The 12,848-nt window shown below is 33.0% G+C and overlaps 1 protein-coding gene across 3 annotated transcripts; it reads left to right on the top strand.

Annotated features, from left to right (window-relative positions):
• The first annotated feature begins 1,188 nt into the window (after positions 1–1,188).
• On the top strand, positions 1,189–8,523 carry LOC111410466 (putative RING-type E3 ubiquitin transferase C3H69). Of its 3 annotated transcripts, XR_002705699.1 has the most exons (9): positions 1,200–1,324; positions 1,557–1,673; positions 2,894–2,981; positions 3,066–3,850; positions 3,963–4,032; positions 5,432–5,457; positions 7,097–7,185; positions 7,289–7,357; positions 7,837–8,523. XR_002705699.1 is itself a non-coding variant. In XM_023040814.1 (8 exons), the coding sequence occupies exons 2-7, from the start codon at positions 1,648–1,650 to the stop codon at positions 7,323–7,325; spliced, it is 1,095 nt and encodes a 364-aa protein (XP_022896582.1). In that variant the 5' UTR covers positions 1,201–1,324; positions 1,557–1,647; the 3' UTR covers positions 7,326–7,357; positions 7,837–8,523. The 3 variants fall into 3 exon arrangements, 2 of the variants coding, with proteins under 2 accessions (XP_022896584.1, XP_022896582.1); XM_023040814.1 differs by lacking the exon at positions 5,432–5,457 and having other exon boundaries at positions 1,201–1,324; XM_023040816.1 differs by lacking the exons at positions 1,557–1,673; positions 5,432–5,457 and having other exon boundaries at positions 1,189–1,324.
• The last annotated feature ends 4,325 nt before the right edge of the window (positions 8,524–12,848 follow it).

Below are 12,848 nucleotides of genomic sequence, written 5' to 3'. Positions count from 1 at the left end.
TATTATGAAAGAAATTCATATAGATCTTAAATAATATATAACCTAATAATTTCCTATTGCATTATAAAAAATTAATTTTCTGATACGTAACGTTTATGATTCAACACTGAGACCGTATTATTTAATTAATAGATCGTCCTTGGTCCAAAGTTATTAATTTATAGAGATTTAAATGTATTTACTATTCTACCATTATCCATATATTACATTTGAAAAGCCTTTCTTAATAAACAATTCTTAAGGATTAATGTCTTCTTTTAAATTGAAAAAGTTCTTTTTTTATTCTTTTCGCAAAAATGGTTACAACCCGATATTACTTTTCAAAGTTAACATTTTAATGTAAAAATATTGTCATAACCTTCATTTTATCATTTTCATTCAAGAATGATATGTAGCGGTTATGTTAAATATCAGTTGTGATATAATGGTCAGCTAAGCAAAATGGTGTCTTTTTGGAAATTAGGTGACACGGTGGAAAAGAAATGTTAAATTTAAAAATGAAGTTTATTGACTCAATTAAGATAAATTAAAGTTGAAATATCCAATTGAAATTTCGCTAAAGATTAAGTCTCAATTTGGCAAAATTTATAAATTTTGAAACCACAATCTCAAAAGAATAATTCTATTTGTAGTTACTCACTATCGCAGTCGCCTAACGTGGCATACATGTAGCGATTAGTGACTACGACAGTAAACAGTTGCAAATAACATTATTCATTTCAAAAATATATTGTCACGGATTTACAAGTATTGTTTACTTTTTCATAACTCATTTTCTCTTTTTACAAGTAACAATATTTATAAAATCTTCCTAAGCGGAGTCTAATGCGACTAATTTATCCCGAAACATCTCATTGCCGACAAACCCAAGCCAACCATCAAATTATGCAAATGGGCCAACATTTTTGTGAAAAAATCAGTAATGGCCAGAGGCTTTTAGCAATACCTCGCTGTATACAAGTGAATTCAGGAAGTGGTCCTTAAAAATATAACGATTCTCTAAAGTCACCTATTTAATACTTTTTTTTTGGCTTTTCTCAACTTATTGCAAAATATTTATGAGAGAGGACATTGAGGCCTAACTACTTTAAGTAGTAAGGTCAACTTGGTACAAATTACCCTACTCCGATTTGGCTTTGAAATTAGGGTCGTTTGAGTAATATAGCTAAAAGCGAAGGACCATTAGCATAATAATTCTACCTAATATCCGAACCGCCAAAAGCCCTAAATTATCTCCCTCACATTTTGAGCTAAGCCAATATCCCTTTGCTTCAAATCTTTCGCAAATTTGCTTTCTGATATCTGCAAACGCCATGTCAAAACGGTACCAGTTCATATTTCTTGATTCGTTGAATTTTTGTTTTACAAATTATTCTGATGACATTTGATATCCAATTTTTTCTATTTTTTTCCGTGTTTTAGATCATATGTTTTAATTTATGAAAATTATGTGAAATGGGTTTTGAATTCCCGATGCTTCTGTTCGATATCATGCCTTTCCAGAATTGATTTCTTGCTAGAGAACTGTATAATTTTATTTTTATTGTTTTAATTAGAGAGTCAATGGCAAGCAAAACGAGCGAAATTTGTTTTCAAGATTGAACAAAATATGGGGCTGGCAAAGAATTAGCTGTGGATGAAAGAAAAATGAAGAGCATTCAATTCAATTCTTGGTACGTAAAGGAAGAAATAAAGTAAAAGAAATACGAAGAAAAGATCATCTGAGTTATTTTATCTTAAGATGTGGATTTCTTGGCTATCAAATTGTCTGAACCTTGTTTTTTTCTCTCCATAACAACTATGCCTGCACCCAGTTTCGACAAATTAGAAATTGAAGCCATTCAAATGTTAATGGGTTGCCTTCTTTGATACATGTTTCCTGTTCTGTGAAGTTCTGGACATGTGGTTACCATATTCTTTAGTATATGGAATTGGTATAGGGCTACAGAAAGAGGTATAGGCTTTGATCAGGACTTCATGTTCTCTTCATTGGGGAACTGAAATTGAGGGACTGGGGCATCCGGATTAAATAAAAAATAAAAAATGGCGCCTTGCTCTGGTTTTAATAAACATATTTCCTATCACATTTCAACTTTAATTAGCTTTGATAGGAGTTTGAAAGATGGTTTCGTTCAAATATTAGGGTTTCCATTGGCCTAATAATATTATTTTTAACAAGGTTAAGTAATTTAGGGCTAATCATGATGTATTTCCTTGACTTGGATGATTGATGCCTTCTAACTTGGACAGTCATGGTTTCGGTGCAGTGCAATTTTTACATCTGCTGCTGATCTGTATAATTATTTTTCTATATCAGTTTTTGCTCACTAATTTATTTTCGCGTAGAGTTTGAACAGCTTCTTTTGTGGCTAAATTTTCACAACAGTACAATCAAATCAATTACATCGTTCTAATTTATAAATTAGTGTTGGATTTGATGTTGTTTTCTGTGCACACACAGACAATATATTGTACAAACTATTATTTTACATACTAAGAGTTTCTAACAAATTCTTCTACCAACTCTAGCCTCGCAAAAAGGAATCTGTCTAAAATTTTATGGGACTAGGCGCATCATAATAAATACAAACAGCCTAATGCATGATTGTTGAGAACTTTTGGTAGATGATGCATTTCGTGAATTGTTTATTATGCATTTTGTGGAACCCAACCATCATTTGTTTGGACTAATTCTTGTTAGATTGACCACAGCAATCCAATTTTATCTAAACAACGAGTTCCTAAATGAATTCTCAGGTGCATCACAAATTTGAATCTAAAACTGTACTTCTATATTGAAGAAAATATTTTTGCTTTGCAGTTCTTTAGAGATGGCTTTGGCCTAATGGAGCATTTCATAAATTCACATGTTTGATTATTTTGATGCCTTCAGGGTTCTTTGCAAATTCTTTGCCCACGGGGCATGTCTAAAAGGGGACCATTGTGAGTTCTCGCATGATTGGAAGGCCCCGCCAAATAATGTAACATTTTAGCAACTTGCTTGGGTTTTCAAGCCACTTATTGGTGGTAGCAATAGTGATAATTCTTGTGCTGTATTGTTGCAGATATGCACCTTCTACCAAAAAGGAGTTTGTGCTTATGGTAGTAGGTGTAGATATGACCATGTCAAAGTTGCTCGTTTACAATCTCCAGCTCCATCTTCATCAGCATATTCTCACCAACATCATTCTGTCCCCGCTGATCATCCTTCCGAGTCTGCAGCTGATACTGCAAGTGTTGTCACAGCTGTTACTTCTGAGCTTTCAGCTTCTGGTGGACCTTTATATCTTCCTACTACACCTGCATGGGATGAAAAACTTCAGCATCCTGATATGACAGAGAATGATGATGTTAGGGAGCCGAGGAGTGTTAATCCTGCTGACCGACCAATATGTTCTTTTGCTGCTGCGGGTAATTGTCCTCGTGGGGAAGAATGCCCTCACATTCATGGTGATCTGTGCCCCACCTGTGGGAAACATTGCTTACATCCTTTCAGGCCTCAAGAGAGAGAAGAACATGTGAAAACATGTGAGAAAATGCAAAGAAAATTAGAGGCATTAAAACATAGTCAAGAAATAGAGTGTAGTGTGTGCCTCGAACGTGTTCTATCAAAATCTGATCTGGCTGAAAGAAAGTTTGGAATATTATCAGAATGCGATCATCCATTCTGTATATCATGTATTAGGAATTGGCGCAGTAGTTCACCAGCATCTGGAATGGATGTTAATTCTGCACTAAGAGCCTGCCCAATATGTCGGAAGCTTTCGTACTTCGTCATTCCTAGTGTCATCTGGTATTGTTCAAAAGTGGAAAAGCAGGACATTGTTGATAGTTACAAGGCAAAGCTTAGGTAAGATAGACCCCCGTCCCCACTACCTGCAACTCTCTCTCTCTCTCTCTCTCTCTCTCTCTCTCTCTCTCTCTATATCTCTCGTACACATGGGTAAGTAATTTTGTTTCAGGTCTATTGATTGCAAGCACTTTGACTTTGGGAATGGAACCTGCCCATTTGGGACCAGTTGTTTTTACAAGGTAAATGAATTTTTAGTTCTTTTTGAACTTTCTTGTGAATGTAAATAATGTGTATGTCTAAATCAATGTCCATAGGAATAAAGCCATTTGAACTGCCTAACGTCCACCCTTCTCAATAGTGTATAAAAAAGGCTAAATTGTGTATCAAAAGTTTTGCCTTTGTGTGGTGAGTCATAATCGTCAAATTACTTTAAAATCCTACTAGAATATTGAACTAATCTAATCAAAAAAACATGATTCAAATAAAATTCTACTTGAAACCCCTATCTAAATCTGGTATTTATTCTTATCTGTATTCCCATCATTAAGCCTCAAGATAAACCTATAAAATAGTTATAAAAAAAATTACAAAAGCACAAGTTATACTCGCACTATTGTCGCTTAACAATTCATGATAAAATAATACTACAAAATAAAAATTCAAACGTACAACTTGAAATTAAAATGGATAAATGAAGTAGCATAATTATAAAATAACATAGTCAAATTGATCGCAATACCACTAATCACAAATAATATTGAATGTCTTGAAATTATGCAATTGTTTAAGAACATCACTTGTTTTGACTTTAAAAGAAAGGAAAAATCTGAGAAAACAAAAATAAAAATTCAACATGAAGAAACATATGAAAGAAATATGAGAGTGAAATTACGTGTAGCAGATCTCCCATTGTTGGCCGTCCACAACTGAAAATGCAACTTCGCTTATGAGGGGTTTAACTCACTGTAGGAGGCTAGGGGTGACTCTTCTCCTTTTTATTTCTCTAATTGCCTACTCCTTTTTCTAGTTATTATGGATGACTTTTTTCCAAAGCCTCTAAATAACCCTTAAATCAATTTAGGCTTTTGAAAGCATCAGCCTATCAAGTTGAGATCATTAATAAAAATATGAGAGATGGTAAGAACAAAGTAGCATACACTCCATGTACGTCAGGTTATGGCTGGAGGCATGCATCTAGGAAAATGGTACTAAACCGAAACTTTGAGACTCTTGATGAAACGCTAATAGCAGACATGTCTTAAAATGTTAACCTATGGCTTTTGAGACCAATTCCTTCTGATTATTTCATCAATTTGCCTGTTGTATTAAAGAGTTTTTGAGACTCTTAACGAAAACCTCACACCAGACATATCTTTAAATGTTAGCCTCAGTCACTTCTGAGACCAATTCCTTCTGATTAATTCATCCTTCTGCACCTCTCTAATACAAGAAGGCAATTTGCCCGTTGTGTTTGAATATGTATTTCCTTTTCAGTTGAAACTATAGATTATAAGGTGAATATGAATTGGATCTAATTTGCTGTAAATTGCTATAGTTGTGATTCAAAATGCTATTATTCTTCTCAGTTGTCAACCTTGCTTATTGTTTCTGAATGTTGGATGCTTGACGTTTCTATAGGAGAAGAATGTTTTTCCAATCATCCAGTGAGTGCACTCACCATGGAGACTATATCTTGGTAGCATTAGAGAATTATACTAACAAGATTTTGTTGTCATGGCATTGTTTTCAAACACGTGTGGCTGAGAAAATTGTGAGCTGCAACAGAGCTAACTTAACCCATGTGCTAAAGCGTGGACTGGCACACCCTATTGAGGGGTAAAATTACACATTTGTAGCTGTCAACTGGCATAGGTTTTACAAGGAAGAAGTAGAGTGGTGTCAGGACAAAGGGAGCTGGGGAATTTGTGTGGTGCTAAGTCCAGATTAGAGGTATACTGTTGTCAATGAGCCCAGTTGAGATGCCCATCAGGTCATATAGCTTGACTTGAAATCATAATTTAGCGACTAAATTTTTTGTTTGAACTAAACTAGAAAGCAAAGATGAGTTCCACAGTTTGTGTACAAAAAGTTAGTTGAAGTTTTCTTCATTTTCAGTTTGAACAGATCTTAAATCAGCTTCAATGTCTATCTCAAGTAGATCAAGCTTATTTACAGCCAAGAGGGGGTGTAGGTGGTGCTGGTTATGCTTAACGAGAAAGGAGGGTAAGGGTTGGGTGTGTGTGGAATGGTGTTAATAAATGTTTTTAATGTGTGGAGTAAAGGTCATGTATTTTAAAATATGATTCAATTCTACTGTTACATATCTTTGTTAATCAATCAAATATTACCGTGTCAAATGTGCTGCAACAGGGTTTTGATCCAAGTGGTTTGAGTGATGAGAATAATGATACCCCTTGAGTTGTATTTTATTGAAAAATTTGTGGTGTGCATCTTGATATCGTTGAGTTGTATCTGTTCAATTGGGAGTTCTGTAGTATGGACCTTTTCCATATTTTGTTAGTATTTGTGTTGGACTTAGCTACTAGCAATTCTTGTGTCTTGAAGTTCTGATGGTGATGTGTTTTGTTTGCCAGTATAAATTTTATCTATGCTATGCTTGTGCAGAATAAAATCAGTTTTTCGGTGCTTCTTGTTGTGAATCTCTTGTAACACATCTAATATGTGGTAGCTAAGGTTAATGAGGACTACAAATTTAATGTGATCGTCTTGTTTCAAAATGAGTTCAAGTATAGAGAAGGGTTGTCAATGAAACTTGGGGAAGTGAAGTTCCAAGTTTTGTCTGGCCTTGATCAATTAATAGTGAATTACCATTGAAACTTTCGTGTTATAGAAATCTTTATGAGTGATTGGTGAGACAAGTTTCCCCTTTTGCCTTTCTTATTTTTATTGTTTTAATACATCATTTGTGTTGAAGGACTGAACCAGCATTTGTGTGAAATAAAATGCCATATTAATTTGCATCTAACCAAGTTTGGACTTTGGTTGCACATTGAACTTCAGCGATTAAACTACTCTATGTGCAGTCTAGCTGCTGATTCAAAATTCATTAATGACTTCTACGATGTTGATTGACCTATACAACTAAGGACCGAAAAAATATGATTAGATATGTGATTGTGAGGATGAGGTTTTAGATGGCCTGCCCTTAATTTTCTATGTATGGGATTGTCCGGTAAAATAAATGTATCATGATGTCCTCATCTTCTGTGCTTTTTGTCGCATATGCATGCATTTGCTGCTATTTAAACCCTAACACTTTTTACATGTGTTCCACGTTTACAGCATGCATATTGTGATGGTCGGCTGGAGGAAGTGGTTCTTCGCCATCTTGGGGCAGAAGATGGAAACACGGTGATTGCTAAAAGTGTCAGGTTTGTGTTTTTCCACTAATTTCGTTCTTACGCACTTCTTTTATTGTGTTTCCCTTTTTCCTTGTCTATTCCATTTATTCGTGTTCAACAATGATGTTCTCAGGCTCTCGGACTTTCTTAGTAACATACAGATCCGTTGATGGAAGCTTTAAAGTTTCCTGGAAACATTCAGGTCTGTTTTTTTGTACTACTTCCACACTTGCTTTTAACTTTTGTGGTAGGAAAGCTTTTTTGAGTTTCCAACTTTTAGATGATTCCATTTGTGATCTTACAAGATGGTGCATCTGAAGCATCAATATAAATAAACATGGGGTTGAAGCTTGATCTCTTGTGTAACTTGTCTCTTCCAGTCATGTATTATGTTTGACTGTGCATTCAACTGCAGTAGTACATTTACACACCATATTTTTCTTTCAATCATTAACGGGAAGTTTTGCAGATGCCATATTACTATCATTCCTGGAAGTTCCTTTAAGCTTCAGTATCATCACAAATTGTAGTCGGCAACTGTTTTCAAAAGCCAGTGGTTTCCCATCATCATCTTATTGATTTGTCTTTAATTTACACATTCTGAATTATGGTATTGAAACAAGTTACCGTATAATTCCGACAATATTCTGTTTACTTAACCCCTGAGTTTTGTACCTGCAGGGGCATTTGGCAGCATAGTGATGTAATTTTCAAACAGAAGAATATGAAATATTGATGGGTACAAAGTTGCTTTTACCTACGGTGAGATGCTATCTTTTGTTTCATGCTCTTTCATTATGGTAATCCTTCTTTAGGAAGAACTTACTTGTGTTTGTTTACTTGAAATCCTCCCTTGAGTTGTAGACTACGTTTGAAGAGAAAAAATAATTGTTCCTCAAGGGTGCAGAAGCACTAATGCAGCATTTGAAAATATTAGCGTTTTTTGTTCCTTTATCTTTGGTTGTTAGGTACTTCATTATCGAAATTCTGGAAAATAATAACATTCTGAGAGACCTATAGTAATTTTCTTGTATAGGGTGGGTCGACCTTGGTTTTTATTAGCTTCACCTATTCACCTAGGGTGCAGGTAACATGGGACCTTATGGATATGAACAGTTGAGATCTGCTGTCCTGAACTTCATGTCTCCTTGGTAGTCCCCATTACATTTTTAACACGTGTCAGTACTTTTTCGAAAAATCATGTGACCCAACACGTATGGTATCAAATACACTTGTCCGTTTCAATGCATCATAGATAAAGAATACGGGTCTTTTTATTTTAATTTTGGTTGGGGGTTGAAAAAGCTCTCAAGATCTTGTTTACTAATAATATAGAAAGAACAAATGAAAGCTTTGCCCTTTTTCGTTTTTTTTNTTATTTACAGATTGCTTTTTTTATACAAAGATCATCAGAATAAAGGTTGTGAAAATGGTTTTACATGTAGCCAGACTATTTACCACATTGATAGTGTACATTACAATACGTCTGGCATTGCCTTTTTGAGGGTAATCTGTTTTGTGTTGTCAAATTTGGCAATTGTCTTGGTTGTATTTTCATTATAATATACTTTTTACATGATAAATTATTCGATATTGATTTTTAATTATTCTTTTGGTTGGACCATGTGTAATAATTTGAGCCTTAGTTTCATGACGCTTAGCTTGCTAGTCATTTTTAGCGAGGGAAAATTATACATGTAAATCTCATCAATTTTCAATGAAATGATGGTGGTTGATTGGCTTGGTTCAATGACAATTTGGTGTCTGGAATATGAACTATGAATGATGGTGGTTGATTGGCTTGGTTCAATTTCATTGACAGATCTATGGGGACCAAATCAGTGGTTTCGGTTTAGTTTTGCGGTTTTTATGATTTTTGCTTACAACCCTATTGTCATATCTCATCCTACGTTTATTTACGTAATTGATCTTCCACGTAGTTATGATTTACCGGAGAATGAAAATGATAATATGACGATTGATGATGTCTTTTAAATTAAAAGGTTGAGCGATGTATTTTTATATTTCCACATTAACATACCATACAAAAATTATGTGAAAAAGACACCTGGGATGATTGCTAGTCAAGTAATTTTCGACAATTTCAGAAACAAATGTAGGAGTGAAATCATCAACCGTTGAATCAAATAGAAACTGTAATTTTGAAACCGTGTTTTCGGTCCATATGGTTTAGGCTTCAAAGTCAAATCAAATCGTTTTGAAATTGTTCTGTTTATCTGTTACATATATAGGTTTTTACTTGTTATATTGGATATTTCATATGAGTTTAATAGTAAAACCCACAAACTATATTTCACCAATATTGACCAACTTTTATTTAAAAAAAATACTTGCTCTATTCAAGATATATTAAATCAACTTATATTTCAACAAATTTACTTTTTAGTGAGTCTTACTGGTTCTTTGGGAAAAATATGATTTATTTATGATAATTCTTCTATTATCTAAAGAATAAAATTGTAGGCTCAAAATTTATGGCTGAGCTTTTATTAATTATTGGTCAAAGCTTCTATTGTGAAAAATATATTAGAAATGTAAAGTTTATGTTTGGAAGCTTTTAGTTTTAATTTAAGCTTCATAGTGAAGCTTTAGACCAATATGTTTATTTTCACTTGTTTGAAAGATTTTTTTTTTTTTTTTAAATTGTCGCTAAAATCATGACTTGAAACCGAATCAAATCACAAAAAATGTTGAATTTGATTTTATTCGAAAAATGAAATTGTTTGGTTTGATTGGAAATTTTTTTTTTAATCGTTTAAAATTATTTCATGGTTGGTTATATTCACACCATATATATATATATATTTTTTCAAATATATAACATTTTAGTTACATTAAAGGTCACTAACATTTATTCACTATCACACTTATATCCTTTGCTTTTTTCCTTCATCACATTCTTAATTTTAATGTTTCATTAATCAGAAAATCTTGTCATGTAATCATGGTTTTTCCAAAAAATATTGTTAATGTGCTTTAGAATAAAAGAAAAATATTTAATTGAATTTTTACATTTTTTTTATTTAAAAATATAATGGACAAATGAATCTTTTTACTATAACGTAAATTTTGGTATAATCAAGAACAATTTATGTCAATTTGAGAATAAAAATATGATTAAAAATTTGAGACAAATGTGATAATGTGTAAGTGTTGTAAACCTTTCATTCTATTAAAATGTAGTCTAGTTATTAAAAAGTGTGGTGTGAATATATTTAGCTTTGTTTTATTTTAAAACATATATAAACCTCCCAGACAAGTTCACCCCTAACGGTATCTAAGGGAGCTATGAAATTTGAAATCATTGCAATTCAGATGTTTGATTCAGTTACAATTCCATGCTTTTCCATTTTCCACTTTTGTTGGTGTTTGATAGACATTTATTTTTTGGTAATTGGAATTTTATTTTTGCTTCACACGGTGAATTTCAGGTATTTTTATTATTTTTTTCGTTTTTATTTTATTATTATTATATTTTATTTTTGTTGGTAATGGAAACAAATTCTAAGAATTATTGTAAAAAATATATATATTTTCCTTTAATTGGCAATTTTCATGTAAAACAAAGCAAAACGAACATCGAAAGATTGATGATTTTTTTTAATTTTTTTTTTTTTTGGCAATGGAAACAAATTTTATCCCCAATACCAGTAAAATTAATCACTTTAATTGACAATTTTCATGTAAAACAAAATCAAAATAAGATCAAAAAATACTTTTATTTCAACATTTTTCACGTAGAAAATTATATCAATCAAATACAATAATTTACAATTCTCAGAAAAATAATTTTTAGGCAATTCAATTCCCTGAAATTCGTTTTCTTTCCTACGAAATTTCATATTTGCAATCAAATGGACCCTAAATTGAGGTTTGTTTAGTCACCCAATTTAAATTTCACTGGAGATTCAGATAAAACTTAACCTATAATTATGCCGTTATAAAAGGTGGAAATTACATTCTCACATGTATTTTACTTCCAAATTTCAAAAAAAGATGTAAAACTTATTTATTCAAAATTCAGGTATTAATTCAACTTTTTAATTTTAGTAATGATAAATTAATTTAATCTCTCACTTCAAAAGAAAACATCTCTCTTCATGGCTAAAATCAAAGGTGGCGACAACTCTCCGCCCCTCTCTCTCTCCCCATCAAAGCTAGTGACATAGGTGGTGCCAACAATGACATCTCTACCTCCACCAGTCCCCCCACTGAGTGCTTACACTTTCAATGGGCCCTGGATTAGGCGTGAGAAATACTCATCATCTTCCAACAAGCGTCGCCCATTGTCGCTGTGATAGCTTGCTCATTGCCAGAAACTTTGCAGGTCGTGGCTGTAGCGTCGTAGATTGCGATGATGATGGCACAAATTGTGGTTGTAACAGTCCAAATTGCGTTTTACGGTGATGGTGGGATGAAGTGACGGTACTGCTAGGGGCTATGACGAGGTATTGATGGTGATGGTGGCACCTAGAGGTGACGATTCATGTGATGGTGGCGTTGGTGGAGGCAATCAGATTTCACTATAAGTGCCATTAGAGGCTCTACAGATCATGGCTATAGCGGCATGGTGATGGCATAAATTGCAACTGCAGTAGCGTGGTGATGACGATGCAACGGTGTTCGAATGTGTGGTGCGGTGTTAGTGGTGTTGTGTTGTTGGGTGGTGGTGGTTTTCCATATTTTGGTGTTGGGATTTCGAGGTGAATTTTGTTGGTGGATCTGGAGCAACGATGTGGTGGCATTCTCTGCAATGGGTTAATTTGTTTAAAATTGTGGTGTTGTTATCGGGAGGTGGTGGTGGTGGTTTTGACGACGATGATGGTAGTGGTGTTACTGGAGGCAATGGTGAGATTATGGTCACAAATTAATTGGTTGATTGTGACAATTAAATTAATTAATCTATTACCAATGAAAAAAATAAATTAGGACCAAAAAACAATATGTGATCTAAAATTTGTTAATTTGTGACAGATAATTTGACAATTTGTCACTATATAATAAGTTGTAACTTATAAAATTTGTGATTTATGATCGATAAATAAATTTTGACTTATAAATTTTTGATTTATGATCAATGAACAAATTGTGACCTATTAAATGTTTAAATTGTGATTATAAAATAATTTGTGATGTATAAAAATTCTAATTTGTAACCCAAAAATAATATATGACTAATTAAATAGTTAATTTGTGATCAAATTGTATAAATTTATGATCTTAATATATTTAACTAATAAAATTTAATATATATCTTATTTTTAAGGAAAAATTGCAGCATGGTCCCTAACGTTTTCAATTTTTGCAAACTTTATCCTAACCTTCATTTTGTAACAACAAAGGTCATTAATCTTTCATAAATATGCAGCTGTAGTCCAAGCTCATTAGTTGACCAAAAAAAGTGAGATTTGACAAATTTTGACTAAATTGTAAGGGTTAAAATAATAAGTTTAAAATTACCACATTAAATAAATAAATAAATAAATAACTAAAAAACCAAAAAAATAAAAAATGGTTTCTCCGTCAACCTAGCCACCACAGTTGAAAATCAGCCACCAACACTAACCACAACCTTCAACACCACCGATCATCTTCTTGCTTCTCAAATTTTCCTAAAATTATATTGTAAAAAGTCCAATGAGTGCCGAATTTCATTAAACAACAAACTCAAG

Source organism: Olea europaea, chromosome 15, assembly GCF_002742605.1.
Source record: "Olea europaea var. sylvestris chromosome 15, O_europaea_v1, whole genome shotgun sequence".
Taxonomy (NCBI): domain Eukaryota; kingdom Viridiplantae; phylum Streptophyta; class Magnoliopsida; order Lamiales; family Oleaceae; genus Olea; species Olea europaea.
Note: the sequence above shows the minus strand (reverse complement) of the source record. Positions and strands in the feature narration are given on the sequence as shown.

Excerpts from the sequence above, each read along its gene's own strand:
- LOC111410466 (XM_023040814.1), top strand. The coding sequence starts at position 1,648 with ATGAAGAGCATTCAATTCAATTCTTG. Across the intron at positions 1,674-2,893 it reads AGCATTCAATTCAATTCTTG|GGTTCTTTGCAAATTCTTTG; the intron begins GTACGTAAAGGA and ends TGATGCCTTCAG. Across the intron at positions 4,033-7,096 it reads GGACCAGTTGTTTTTACAAG|CATGCATATTGTGATGGTCG; the intron begins GTAAATGAATTT and ends CCACGTTTACAG.